This window comes from Candoia aspera, chromosome 1 (genome assembly GCF_035149785.1).
Source record: "Candoia aspera isolate rCanAsp1 chromosome 1, rCanAsp1.hap2, whole genome shotgun sequence".
Lineage (NCBI taxonomy): Eukaryota > Metazoa > Chordata > Lepidosauria > Squamata > Boidae > Candoia > Candoia aspera.
In genome coordinates, this window is record NC_086153.1 from 155,230,887 (window position 1) to 155,244,712 (window position 13,826).

Below are 13,826 nucleotides of genomic sequence, written 5' to 3' on the forward strand. Positions count from 1 at the left end.
CAGTAAGTTCCAGTTTTTAACTTGCATCAGTGCTTGTCCTTGGCTGTCTTTTACATAATCAGCCAATGCATGCTTTTCTTCTTTGACAGTTCGTTTGGCTTAAAGTAAACCTCTGCCTCCATTTCTGCGGGGCAGGTACAATCTATCAATATCACTATGGGGATGTAATGCATAGTGAATAGTCAGGAGTTTTCTTGTTTTTTGGAACAAACTGTCCAGTTCAGCTTGTGTCCAATTAATAATTCCGCCAGTGTATTGTATAACTGGTATGGCCCAGGGCTTTGATGGTGTTTCTACCATTCAGTTTTGTCTTCAGCAATTTTCTCACTCTTTCGATGTGTTCTTTATTAATCACATTTTTAACTTGTCTGTGCTTGATATTATCCAACTGTTAAATGCCCAGATACTTGTTGGCTTCATCCTGATGGCTTCTGATGGTTTGGCCATTTGGCATTTCAATTCCATTACTTTTCATGATTTTACCCCGATTTATTGCTACTGTAGCATATTTCTCTAGGCCAAATTCCATTTCTATATCTGTGCTAAAAATTCTTACAGCATTTGTCAATCTCTGATTTTCCATAAAGCTTCAGATCATCCATATAAAGCAAATGTGAGATTTTATTAGCATTTTTTGCTGTTTGATAGCTAAGATTTGTTTTCTTCAAAATCACTGAAAGTGGGATCATAGCAATGACAAATAACAAGGGTGATAATGAGTTGTCCTGAAAGATGCCTCTCCTAATGTTGACAAGCCCATGTTTTTCATTTCCAACAACCAATTCTGTCTTCCACTGCTTCATTATTTTTTCTATAAACATTCTAACGTTTTGACTGACACCAGTTGTTTCCAAACATTTGATGATCCAGCTATGTGGTAATGAAACAAACGCCTTTTTATAATCAATCCAGACAGTATGTAAATTGTTTTTTTGGCTTTTGCAATTCTCCAAAACCATTTTATCAATCAGAAGTTGATCTTTTGTACCTCTGCTTTTCCTTTTGCTTCCTTTCTGTTCTACTGAAAGGATGTTATTTTCTTCTAAATAATCTTGGATGTTGTCTGCTATTATGCTTGTGAGTAATTTAAACATTGTAGGCAAGCATGTTATAGGCCTATAGTTTCCTGGTAGTATCTGTACGCGCTGGATCTTTTTGAATCAGATAATTTTTACCAGTTATTAACCAGTCGCTGATGTCTCCTTTATGCAATACTTCATTAAGCTGTTTAACTATAATTGGATGTAAGCTAGTCAGATATTTGAGCCAAAAGCTATGCAATTGATCATTTCCAGGAGATGTCCAGTTTTTAATACTTTTCACTCAATTTTTAACCATTTCTGCTGTTATTAGTTCTTCCATTTGATTTTTACTAAATTCATCTTCAAATTCTTTTATTCATCCAGCATTTTTATTATAATCTTTTTGAGTTTCCTATAGACCTTTCCAAAACTGGATTGTTTCCTTTTTGTTTGGTTTTCCATTTTCAGAATTTCTGTTGCCATTTATACTTTGGTAGAATCACCTCTGGCCTGATAGAAATAGCTGATTTTGTTTAAGCTGGATGATTCGTGCCTCATAGTGTTCAATTTTCCCAGCTATTACTGTTATTTGCTACTTTATAATTTTCAAAACTTCTTCAATTATTCTGGTGCTAAGCCAATTTTTTTTTTAAAATTAGGCTTGTCTTGATCCTTACATTCTTCAATTTTTGCTCTTTCATGTTTAAGTTATTTGCATCTGCTCTTAATTTTTTTAAGAGCAGATGCAAGTCTGATCTTCCACTTTGAGATTGAATATGATTTTGCTTTAATTTTCTAATTTCGATACCCAGTTCTTCTGTAACCACCTCTGCTGTACTGTAGGCAAGCTGATTGGTCTGTTTGATAGATGTTATTTTAATACTTGCGAGTCCCTTATTCACATCTTTCATTATAGGTGCTAGGTCTTTTTTGGGGCACTGAAAGCAGTGCTGACAGTTTTTGTCTTTCTACTGGCAATTCTGCACATGCCATAATTTTCTCTTTTAATTCTTCTTCTCAGGGAGTCAGTTCATAGGTTGTTTCAGTGCTGGCCTTCTACTGGTTCTGTTATTACTTCCTCTAATTTATCATTTCTGTAGTTCATATCAGCTGTTTCCTCTCTATTTCCAATTGTTTTTATCTGAGTTTATTCTACTATTCTACTATTGTTTTGAGGTCTTCCATTTTCACAATTTAATTCTGTTCTGTTACATCCTCCTCCTTTTTCATGATTTCACAGACATACAACAGATGTTTTCTTTTTTTCATTAATTCGTTACTTCATGTTTTTATCAGGTACTCCTCTTACATTCCAAGTCACAATCTCATATGTACCATGGTCATCATTAATTGGACCCACTGATATTGAGCGTTATAACCCATCATGATTTTGGTCAATCAAGGCTTTCTCATAATGCTTTTTAGTAAGATAGAGAAATCAGAGAATACATTAGTTGCACCTGAACCATATGTAACATTCCCTTCTAATGATAATACTAATTGTGGCATATTTTGGCTGGTATGCCAGAAATGCAACTAAAGCTTAGCTTTGATTCACATATGCTTATGATACTTTATGCAAACTAGAATCTCTAAACACTATTTTGCAAGCCAACATATTAAAAACTACCTTGTAGGCCAGCATCCTGAATCCTACCAGCTATAAGGTAGATACAATTACTGACATACACTTAGGATGCACATATCATGTAAAGCAGATTTTTTTCCAAATTGTCATTAAAAAAACTGAATGATGTTCTTAGTATCAACCAGGAGGCTATATATTCATGAAGTCTTAGGGCTGAATAAGCTCCAGTTAAATTAATTATTTTGAACGTTGGGTTAGGGTTTCTACACCAACGGAAGAAACTACTGCTGTCTAGATTATTACTTCATTAATTTATGATCCAAATATGTAAGTGACTTCCACTCAGTTCATCATTATCAAAAGAATCAAGTATTTCTTGATCAGTCACTTTTGCCCTGAAATGTATTATAACTGATACTGCAGAAGGGTGATTTCTGGGACCCTATGGCAAAACGTAACTTTTTGTCCCTGGCAGTTAAGGATTGAGTCTGGTACTGAGTACTGAGAATATTGGCAAGAAAATCTGCTGGAGTGAGTAGTTGTTCTAGTTGTTTTTAGTATCTGTAGTTTAACTTTTCTATTGGTTATTTCTGTTTTCAAGATTGCACTCGGTTCTCTGCAAATGGGAATAGCAACGGGGAAAAAAATCATTTTTGTATTTGTTCAAGCCTACTGAAATAGGCTTTAGGACAGTTATCAAACATTTAGTGTTTCTCCTTAGCCCTGTTAGAGAATCTTTGGCACAGAAAGCTCCATCTGTTTGTTCACATAGACTATTTACACTATTGATACAGAGTGCCACTAATGTGTTGTATCAGACATTTGGGGAGAAAGTTACTACAGTTTCCATTGCTTTTTTCAGGGCAGCTGCTGCAAAGTGCTTTGCCATGGCTAGTGTGTTAGCCTTTGGGGAGTAATCAGGCCCTTTAACAGGAATGCATTAAATGAGCACTGCCGTCATAAGATATTAGCATGGGAATTTCTTCATTTCCTTCTTAATATCTTCTATTCTTGGATACTTTTGCAGTATTATTGGGGACAAAGCCATATACAGTACTAATATTTGGAATTCTTGTGAGAGTTTATAGAACCTTTTACTACTACTATTTTATAATTATATTGTTCTGTAATATCTACTCGGTTGAGTGAACCGTATCCTGATCAAAATGACAGAGCCATATGAAAACAATTTTTGTCAACAGTTGTTTCCTGCTATAAGCTATTGGTTTTTATTATCAACTTATCTATGCCTGTTTCTGCATGATGGATTTTTTTCTTCTTCTTACAGCTATGGGAAACATACCAGATTCCTTTTGACTTACTGATGTGGTCAAAACACTGCTCAGATAATTCTGAAATGCTAATGCAGTACTGATGGCATTGAAAATAATGTAAGGCGGTAGCCATCAGAATTTTAAGAAGGGAACTATTTAAACAAAAGATGAAAATACAGTTAGTATACTTACTGCTTACTTAGTATTCCTGAATGAAAACATCAGTAAAGGTGGAACACTAAAAGAAATACATGCATGTTTTGTTTAACTGAAGTAAACTATCATGTAATACTTTTGTTCTGATACGAAAATTCCAGTAGTAAGTTGAGAAGGCCATTAAAAGGCTACAGTCCGTAGGAAAGAAAGAGTTCAGTGACATAAGAATATTGAATAAACTGGAGATCCTATATATTAACACACTCTCTCTTCAGTATCTTCAGAGCAGGAGCAGTTCTTGTCTTGAATGATGCTCTTGGAGTAATCAGGCCTTTCTTTGCTACACCATTTGAAATTTATGTGTTTACCTGTCTTACACAAGAATAGAAATTTCCCTAAAATAATTCCCAGGTTTAACAGCCTGCTGTAATACTTAGGGTTTAGTTAGTTGAAAGCATACTTCAGGATTAGAACCTTAAATCCTGAGCTGCAGAAATAAGCTGTACTCGACATTTATTTCTTTTATTTTTTAGATCATTCCCTGTACCTTGCATTTATATCGAGATTCGCTATTAACTGATTTTCTTTTACTTTGTACTTTTAGAGAGAGTCAGTTACCAAGTCTATTACACTATCTTTCATATCCATATTAGCAAACAAATAGAAAATAATTAGAAACTATGTTAATAATTACATAGTTGAGATATGTTCATTTGCGTGAAACTTTTTAAAAAAATTGGATGGTGATGGTAGGTTTAAAGAATAAGCATATGAAACACATTAAAAGTAACTATATGTTTAAGTGAATTAATGTTTATTACTATAACCTGATCTGTTTTCTTTTTTAGGGAAATGGTGTAGCAAATGGAACTGCCTATAGAAGACCTTTTAATGAATCCTTTGAACAACCAGCCACGTATATTGCTGTGCTTACATTTCTTGGTTTTGCATTTGCATGGATATTTGGCTACATTAAAGATTTCTTAAGAGCCTGGGAATTACAGAAAAGAGTTGGCACTACAGAACGGGAAGAGCAAAAGGTATGTAGGACTTGAACCAGTTACTTCTCAAGAAGCCTAGCAGAATGGGAAAGACAAAAGACTGAAACCAGCTGACAAGTAAAGGATTTCTTTACTAATGTGTATGTTGGGGCTATTATTTCTCCTATGGATAGCTTGGAGAAAATGGACAGTAAAAATATGTGAATATGGAATATTTGCTGACAGTGGTTGCTGCTACTATAGAATCTTGTTTCTTTCAATATTGCCACAAGTCCAAAAAAAAAAAAAAAGCACAGTGCCTTGTTAGTACAAAGCTTTCTAAAAGCTGATCTCAGTAGCCCCTTAAATGCAATTAATAGGAAGGCACACCTTTGACATGTTTTCATGTCTTGCTCTTCAGTAATTTAGCTGCTAAACTACAAATTAGCAAAATATGAGTATTTATTTGCTGATCACAGTTTTGTGGTGGTGTGCACAAAGACAAGCTGCACCAATTCCTTTAAGACACACACATGCTCTTCTGTCTTATTTATTTACCTCCTGTATGACTGGGAGGAAGGGGATCAAAGTATTTGCTTCCACATCTCAACCAAGAATTGTGATGAACAAAGAGTGACTTTTTAAAAACCTCTTGACCTTCTCCTGAATCCAGCTGCACTCCACTCAACTTGTCTGGCAGCCTGGAGTAGACAAGTAGGACATAAGCCCAGTTCACAGGTGGCAGATCTCATACTACAGAGAACCCTTTCCAGTTCCTCAGAATCCTCAAGATCAAATACATCTTAGATGGCCTCACAAAATATAACTCTGAAAAACTCAATTGATTCTGTCCAAGCAGCATCCACTACTGGGCAAATATGCATGGATATTCATAGATTGTTAGTTTGCTAATGGGTAAGATACACTTCCAGATTAACTGCTATTACAAGAGGTTTAATATTTCCCATAATATTTTTATTACAGTAAAGACAAGTCATAATTTTATTCTGAGAATTTCAGTCAATGCAGTAATGAATTTGATTAAGCAAAGGTATATTTTTGTTGCCCAAGTGTTTTCTACTTTCTCCCCTTGCCTCCAAAAATGTAAGTCCTGATCAACTGAATGTTTTTTATTTACAAGGCTCATAGGCCGTTCCAATCTACCGAGTGGCATATAACTCCCCAATATGTAATTGGGATTATTATAACCATACAATCAGTTTAAAAACAGCAACTACGTAACGTTTCTATGGAATCAGGAAACACAAGTTAAAGTATTAACAATAATAACATGGATGCGATCTCACATCCCAACAGGCAATTACAACAATCCAACCTCCCTGGCCTGGTTTTCACCTGTTTCCTAAAAGCCAGAAAGGAAGGGGCTGATTGCACATTAGGAGCAATGTTGTTCCAGAGGAGAGGGAAGTGACAGAAAAGCAATATTTACATGGGCCCTAAAGGTGACAATTGCTACTTGAGGGGATACATGGAAAGCCCGCCTTAGTGGGATCTTATTGGGCAGGCAGATGTTACTAGGAGAAGGTGGTCCCACAGACACGCAGGCCCCAAACCATGAATGGCTTTGAAGATTACAACTAACACCTTGAATTGCACTCAGAAGCCATCTGGCAACCAGTGCAGCTCTGATAGTACAAGAATTATATGGGTGCCTCCAGATGTACTTGTTGCTACCCAAGCTGCATTCTGGACCATCTGTAGCTTCTGAATGCTCTTCAGGCAGCCCCACGTAAAGCCGCTTGCAATAGTCCAATTGACAGGTAACTGAGACATGAGCGACAATGAGTAATGCCTGCTGTTTCAGGAAATATTGCAATTGGTGCGCAAATTGGATCTGTGCAATGGCCCTCTTTGCCACAGTTGTCGCTTGCTCCTCAAGCAGGAGCTATAAACCCAGGACAACTCCCAAATTGTGAATCAGCAACCATACTCTACATTTATGATGGACTCTCACTAAAATTGGCAGACTTTCAAAACCAAGGCTGCTCTATTTTGCTGAGATTGAATCTCAGTCTATTCCTCCCTATCCAGACCTCCTTAAGAATGGGCACAAAAAATACATAATATTTGTATGTTTCTTTGTAGGAGATCTACCTTCCCTAAGTATAACTTGTTTTTCTGGCTATAATAAACAGACAGGAGGGGAAGTACTGTAATAAAGGAACAATCAATCTGACATTCAGAGTTCAGGGATGGATATTATATTTATACATTATAAATGCAGGAAAGTAAGAGTGTTTTATGTGCAATAGGAAGTGCACTATTATATAAATTACGTTCTGTCTTCAAATCACCTGTCTGAAAAAGAAAACTATCCCATTGATATAATGGATTATAAAAGATTATCCCATTGATATAATGGATTTCTAACTTCACTATAGTAATATTCCTTAACAAACAGGGTACAAGTATTTCCATTTGGCAGAGGTGACATTGTAATTTTGGAAAACGCTCTTCAGCCTTGCCTCATTTGGTAGACATGTACATACATACATAAAAATAAAAAGAAGATATAATTCAGGAGTGTTGAGGGGTTTTTTAATGACATAGGACAATTCTAAGGAAATTCTGAACCTATTGCTGGTTCAGAACAAGTATCTCTTCTACATTATGCAAACTTATCCTCACTTCATACTATCTAATTTCATTTCAACCATAGTTTTGGTTATAACTTGTTTTTTCCCCCCAAAACCAAATAGTTTTATTGATCCATTTTCAGACAATCATATTTAAAATAATGTAAAATAAACAATTTACCATACACAAAAACAAAAGGAAAGAAGGTAATACAACAAGACTGCACATAAAACAAATTAAAAAACTGTAATTATAACTGAATCCCAAGTTCACCTGATTTTGTAGGTCTTAAAAAGGAAAAACTGAGCTTTCATTATTGACCAAGACCGTCCAAAATTTTTCCCAAAAGGAGAGAGAATGTGCCATTTTCTGATTAACTGAATATATAATTTTCTCAAAAATGGCTGAATCACACATCTCTGAAATCCAATACTTTATATCTGGAATAGTAGTATTTTTCCATCTGCTAAGGATTATTCTTTTTGCTATTGTTAGAAAACCAAAAAATCCACCTTTGTTCTGAGCATGTTAAGTTTCAAATAGTCAGAATGTAATTCAGTACAATACATATATCTTTAAAAACCAGCATTTCCTGAATAACTCTGTCAATGTATTATATAACATTACTCCAGAAGGAGGTATAAGGAAGAACTTGACCATAACATATGTGTTAAAGTGCCCTCAAATTTCTTTCAGCACCAAAACAAATAATCATTAGTCCATTCTTTATAAGACATTCTAGATAGTGTTTTCAAGAATACTAATTTTATGCCGTGATTTAAAATTGAAATTAATCCATCAAAAATTGTTTTTTATATCAATTTTTGATGGATTAATTTCAATTTTAAATCACAGGGCATAAAATTAGTATTCTTGAAAAGAACCAGAGTTTCCAATTCTTGTTTCCAAGCTTTTTGTATATTTAATAGTTTGAGTTATAACTTGTTACAATGACAAGTGGTAAGCACAGTATCTCAACAAAACAGCATTTTAAAATAGGGATTTCCCCTTAATTCTAAGCACCGAGAGCAGTATCAAAGAATAAGGTATTAAAATACTTCAGAAAGATGTTTAGAATTGGACTTTAGTAGGAAATAATGCTATAATCCAAGAGGTCTCAAACGGTGGATCAGGAATTCACAGCCTTGTCCCTCATTGTGCCTGTACAAGTCTGCAGTTCTGATACTGTTTAGTTGTAGATTGTGTGTGTGTGTGTGAGAGAGAGAGATTAAAATGTAATGATTAAAAGTAAGTGGTATATTTATTTCTTGTCCAGCCTAATCCCAATGAAATTCTTAGCTTTATTCATGGGGGTGGATGTCATATATTATGTTTATCACTTTAAGGGGTCACAGGTCTGCATAGTTTGAGAATCCCTGGAAACATTTGTAAAAGCTCTCAACAGCAGTAGGATTTACGTTCAGGGCAGTAAGTGTTACTGCCTTCCTTCTACTTTATTCTTGCAGTATGCCAGTGAATTAAGTTAAACAGAGACTAATTAGCCTGAGATTGCTCAGCTTTATAGCTAAGTAGAAATTTGAACTCAGGATTTTCAGATCTAGTTATGACAGCATAGATATTGAAAGACAGATAAGCATATCATACCCTATATGCTTATGTTGCCTTATCCTGTATTAATTTCCCAAAAAGATGAAAATGAAAGAATTGAACTAGGGTTGGCTATAAGGTACAAGTAACAGTTATTTAATTTTAAATGTCTACATATGCTAGAAATGTAATACTGCAGATTTTTTTTTCTTAAAAAAACCTCTAGGATTTTGTTCCACTGTATCAAGATTTTGAACACTTCTTTACAAGAAACCTCTATGTGAGAGTAAGAGACAATTGGAACCGCCCGATCTGCAGTGCTCCTGGGCCAAAATTTGATATGCTGGAGCGTGTTTCAGATGACAACAACTGGACATTTAGGTGGGTGAGTCTAGGAAGTATTGCTGAAAATACTTTCCAGAGTTGTTTTTAACTAATGTAAATAAAACTCTTCATTCTTTAGAACTTAGCAGCAAAATGTTACATTTATAGGCCTGACTTCATATCGAAGTTAGAACCTATTCTTTTTTTTTTTTTAATTCAATTTATTTTTTTATTCAAGGCCAACAATTAGCTTTACTGTTGCCTTCTTCCTGGTGTGCATCCATTTACCTGGTGAAATTGACATTTGCTATTGACTTTCATTTTAATCTTCTCCCCAAAATTTAACAATATATAACCTTTCCATCCTTTTTATTTTAAAAAGTTCTTATGGAACACCAGGACCTTTTATCCCTTCCTCCTGTCTGTGGCATTTTCACTCCCATCATTTTTTCAGGGAAGACAAACAGGTAGAGAAATGCAAAGGAGGAGCTTCTGTTTGGAAGAATGTCTATATTCAGGTTGAAATTCTCACAGTGCTGCACAGGTTTGAAACCTGAGCTACCCCATATAAATGGTAACTACTATGAAAAATCTTTTTTTGTGTTTCTATTTTTTTTCTGATGGTGAACATAATACACCCAATAATACACCCACTCCTTGTTTAGTGACCGAGTTCCATTCCAACAACCAGGTTGTAACACATGACAGAGAGAGAGAGACGCTGCAAAGATCACTGGTTGCTGCCATCTCATTCAGATAAAGCTCTCTTGGACAGCTGTGCCAGCATTACTCTTAATCCGGTGTCAGGTGTACAAAATCTTGTTGTAAATGCACATTGGTCGGAAAATGAATTTTTTATTACCGTCATATGTGCAAATGGTCGCTAAATGTGGTAGTTGCTAAGTGAGGAGTGGGTGTATATTAAAAAATAGGAAGAGATTATTTATGGAAATGTAAATAGTAATCTAAAGCTGGAAAGGTCATCTGAAGGACTGTTGGATGTTGTATAACTTCTGTGGTCATAGAAAGTGACATGTCCAAGCAGAGGAGGAGGGGTAGTTCAAGGAATTGCGGTAGGTGAAATGTTACCACTGTTTGGGCCATTGGTTCCTGTCTGATTTATCCCACTGTTGCCACTCGGTCAATTCAGCTTGCTATGAACGTTTTATTATAAGGACATCTTAAGCAGTCCTCACATTGGGGGGGCATCTCATAGGTTTGGTAGTGAATGCAGCTCACATGTGTGTGGAGGGGGACCTTTTACCATCACACTACTCTTGACTGGGAAAAGGGCATATTGCAGGCAGAATGAAGAATCATTTGAATCTAAAACTCATGCCCAGGTCACATTTTAGATCAGCCTTTCTCAACTTGTTGACCCTGGAGGAACTCTTGAAATATTTTTCAGGCCTTGGGGAACCCCCGCACAATCAGGCTCAAATATAGGCCTCAAGTTACAAAATTATTACATTTGTTTCATGTGTGGGCCTGTATGTATGCATTAACAGTGTTCTTAAACTTACCTCTTTTAATGTGAAGTTGCCCGAATTTGAAATAATTTTTTAAATGAATTGTGATCTCCCAGAGAACCCCTAGTGACCTCTCACGAAACCCTAGGGTTCCATGGAACCCTGGTTGAGAAACCCTGTTTTAGACTATCAATTGGCAGGAAGAAGAGTGGGATTAGAGTGGTGTGCTTCAGCCCTGGAGCTGGCATAATTATTCTCATTGAAATCAGTGGAGGAAGAAAAAAGTCATTACCTACTCCCCTGCATACATACACACTCATTTCATCATAACCAGCATGATTACTTGGTTAGAAAGTTGTGATTCTCTCTCTCTCTTTCTCTCTCTCTCTATATATATACACATACATACACACACACACACACATATATAGTTTTTATTAAAGAAGTTTTCAACAGAATAAAAACAATACAAATTTTGAATTGAAGAGAAAAAGAATAGAGAAAAGTAATAAACTGAAAAAGAAACAGAAAAGAAAGAAAAAAAATTGAAAAAAAATAAAGAAGTGACTTCCAATCTTCTTAACAGGAGTTATAAGTAGATAGTCCTTGCTTAACCATTCATTTAGCGATCATTCGGAGTTATGAAGGTGCTGAAAAAAACCGACTTATGACCGTCACAGTGTCCCAGCAGTCACATGATCACAATTCCGGCACCTGGCAACCATCACACATTTACAGCAGTTGCAGCATCCTGCAGTAACATGATCACCATTTTTGACCTTCCCAGTCAGCTTCTGATAAGCAAAATCATTAGAGAACTCCTTGATTCACTTAACAACCACATGGTTCACTTAACAACTACAGCGATTCACTACAGTGCCACAAAAATGGTCATAAAATCAGGTCTGGATTTGCTTAATGACTGCATTACTTAGCAATTTAAATTCCAGTCCCAATTATGGTTGTTAAGTGAGGACTACATGTATATTTATATTTTAGCCTCTCTCTCTAAGGTTATATCATAACTTCCTTCTTTCCATAATCTATCCTTTCTAATCATCAAATCTATAAACCACCAGTTAATTTTTTTCTTTTTTCAGCACAGAACATCTATAAGGGGTTTCCAGTCACTAAAATGTACTAATTGATCTTTTTCTAAGCAAACAAGTTAATTTTGCTATTTCTGCTAGTTCCATCATCTTCAACCATTCCTCCATTGTGGGTGTTTTAGAGCCTTTCCATTTTTGTGCATATTATAAGTCTCACAGCTGTGATCATATATAAAAATAATCTTCCATGGCTCTTTTCTAATTGTCTGTCCATTAGTCCGAGCAAAAAAGTTCTGGTTTTAGTTGAATATTAGCCTTTAAAATTCTTTGTATCTTTGTGTGTATTTAAACCCAAAATTTTCTGGCTTTTTTACAAGTCCACCAGGCATGATAAAATGACCCTTCATGTTGTCCACATTTCCAACATAATTTTAAAGTACCTTTATACGTTCTAGATAATTTTTCTGGAGTCATATACCAACAGTACATCATTTTATAAAAATTATCTTTTAAATTATAATGTGAATTTCAATCCTTTCAACCACATATTTTCGTACTGTTCCAACAATATGCTATAACTAGGGCAAGGATTTCTATGACATGTCATATTTTTTCTGGAACCTTTATTTGAATTTATAAGTAAGTTAAAACATGTTTTAGAGTAATTTGGTAAGAATTAGATGTTTTTTATTTTGCCTGAAAGTCATATTTTGACTTTTTAAAGGACTGGGGAAAAAAGCTGAGAATTTGCCTGTTTTTTCTTTTTCTTATTTGCTCCCCAACTCAGGGGGGGGGGTGTTCGAGGTGGTATGTGGTGGTGTGTGTGTGTGTAAGAGAGGGAGAGCAACCTTTTTTAAAATGATTTCATCAGGCAGAGGCTTCTCCCCTGACCAGGCCTGAAAAAAAGTGAGAATTTGCCTTTTTTTTTTTTCTCATTTGCTCCCCAACTCAGGTGTGTGTGTGTTCGAGGTGGTAGAGTCACTTGAGAGCTGCAGTCTGATTTCAACATGCCTAAAAGTAGATGTTCAGCGAGTGTGAAATTACGGTGTCTTGTTCAAGAATTTGGGGAGCAGATTTTCAGTAGCGATGGTGATATTTTGTTTTGTAAATTGTGTGAAGTTAAGGTATCAGCCTAAAAGCATTTTAATATTCAACAACACTGTGACACCATGAAACACAAGAGTTGTTTAGCAAGATTTACCTTCACTGAGAACATCATCATCAATGTCTCCTTTTCAAGACAGCTGCTTCTTCACCTGCAGGTTCATCAAATACCCAGTCAGAATTTTGTAAGGATCTCTGTGCAGTGATGGTTACTTCAAATATTCCCTTAAGGAAATTAGGTAGTGGTAGCCTCAGGCATTTTTTGGAGAAGTACCCCAGTCACCCAATTCCAAGTGAATCAACTGGAAGGAAAAATTACATCTCTCCCTGCTATGAAGATGTGTTAGGAAAGATAAGATCTGCTGTTGACAACAATAAAATATGGGTTTCAATAGATGAAACAAGTGATGTAAACGGAAGATATGTAACCAATGTTATTATTGGCACTCTGAAATGTGACAAGCCTGGTAAAGTATTTTTTCTAACATGTGAAACTCTACAAAAAAGTAAACAATTCCACTATTGCTATGCTCTTTGACGATTCTATGAAACTACTCTGGCTGGATGGTGTAAAACGGGGAAATATCCTTCTCTTTGTAAGAGATGCCACTCCATACATGACTAAAGCAGCCAAGGGACTTAAACTTCTTTATTCAAAAATGATCCATATCACATGCCTTGCACATGGTTTACACAGAGTGGCTGTAGAGCTTC

The 13,826-nt window shown here is 35.6% G+C and overlaps 1 protein-coding gene across 1 annotated transcript in view; it reads left to right on the plus strand.

Annotated features, from left to right (window-relative positions):
• SPTLC3 (serine palmitoyltransferase long chain base subunit 3) overlaps positions 1-13,826 on the plus strand; it is a 103,853-nt gene that overhangs the window by 46,146 nt on the left and 43,881 nt on the right. Inside the window, exons 2-3 of the mRNA XM_063291351.1 lie at positions 4,889-5,080; positions 9,393-9,547. Coding sequence (XP_063147421.1) covers positions 4,889-5,080; positions 9,393-9,547 — 347 coding nt within the window. The remainder of the gene's footprint in view (positions 1-4,888; positions 5,081-9,392; positions 9,548-13,826) is intronic.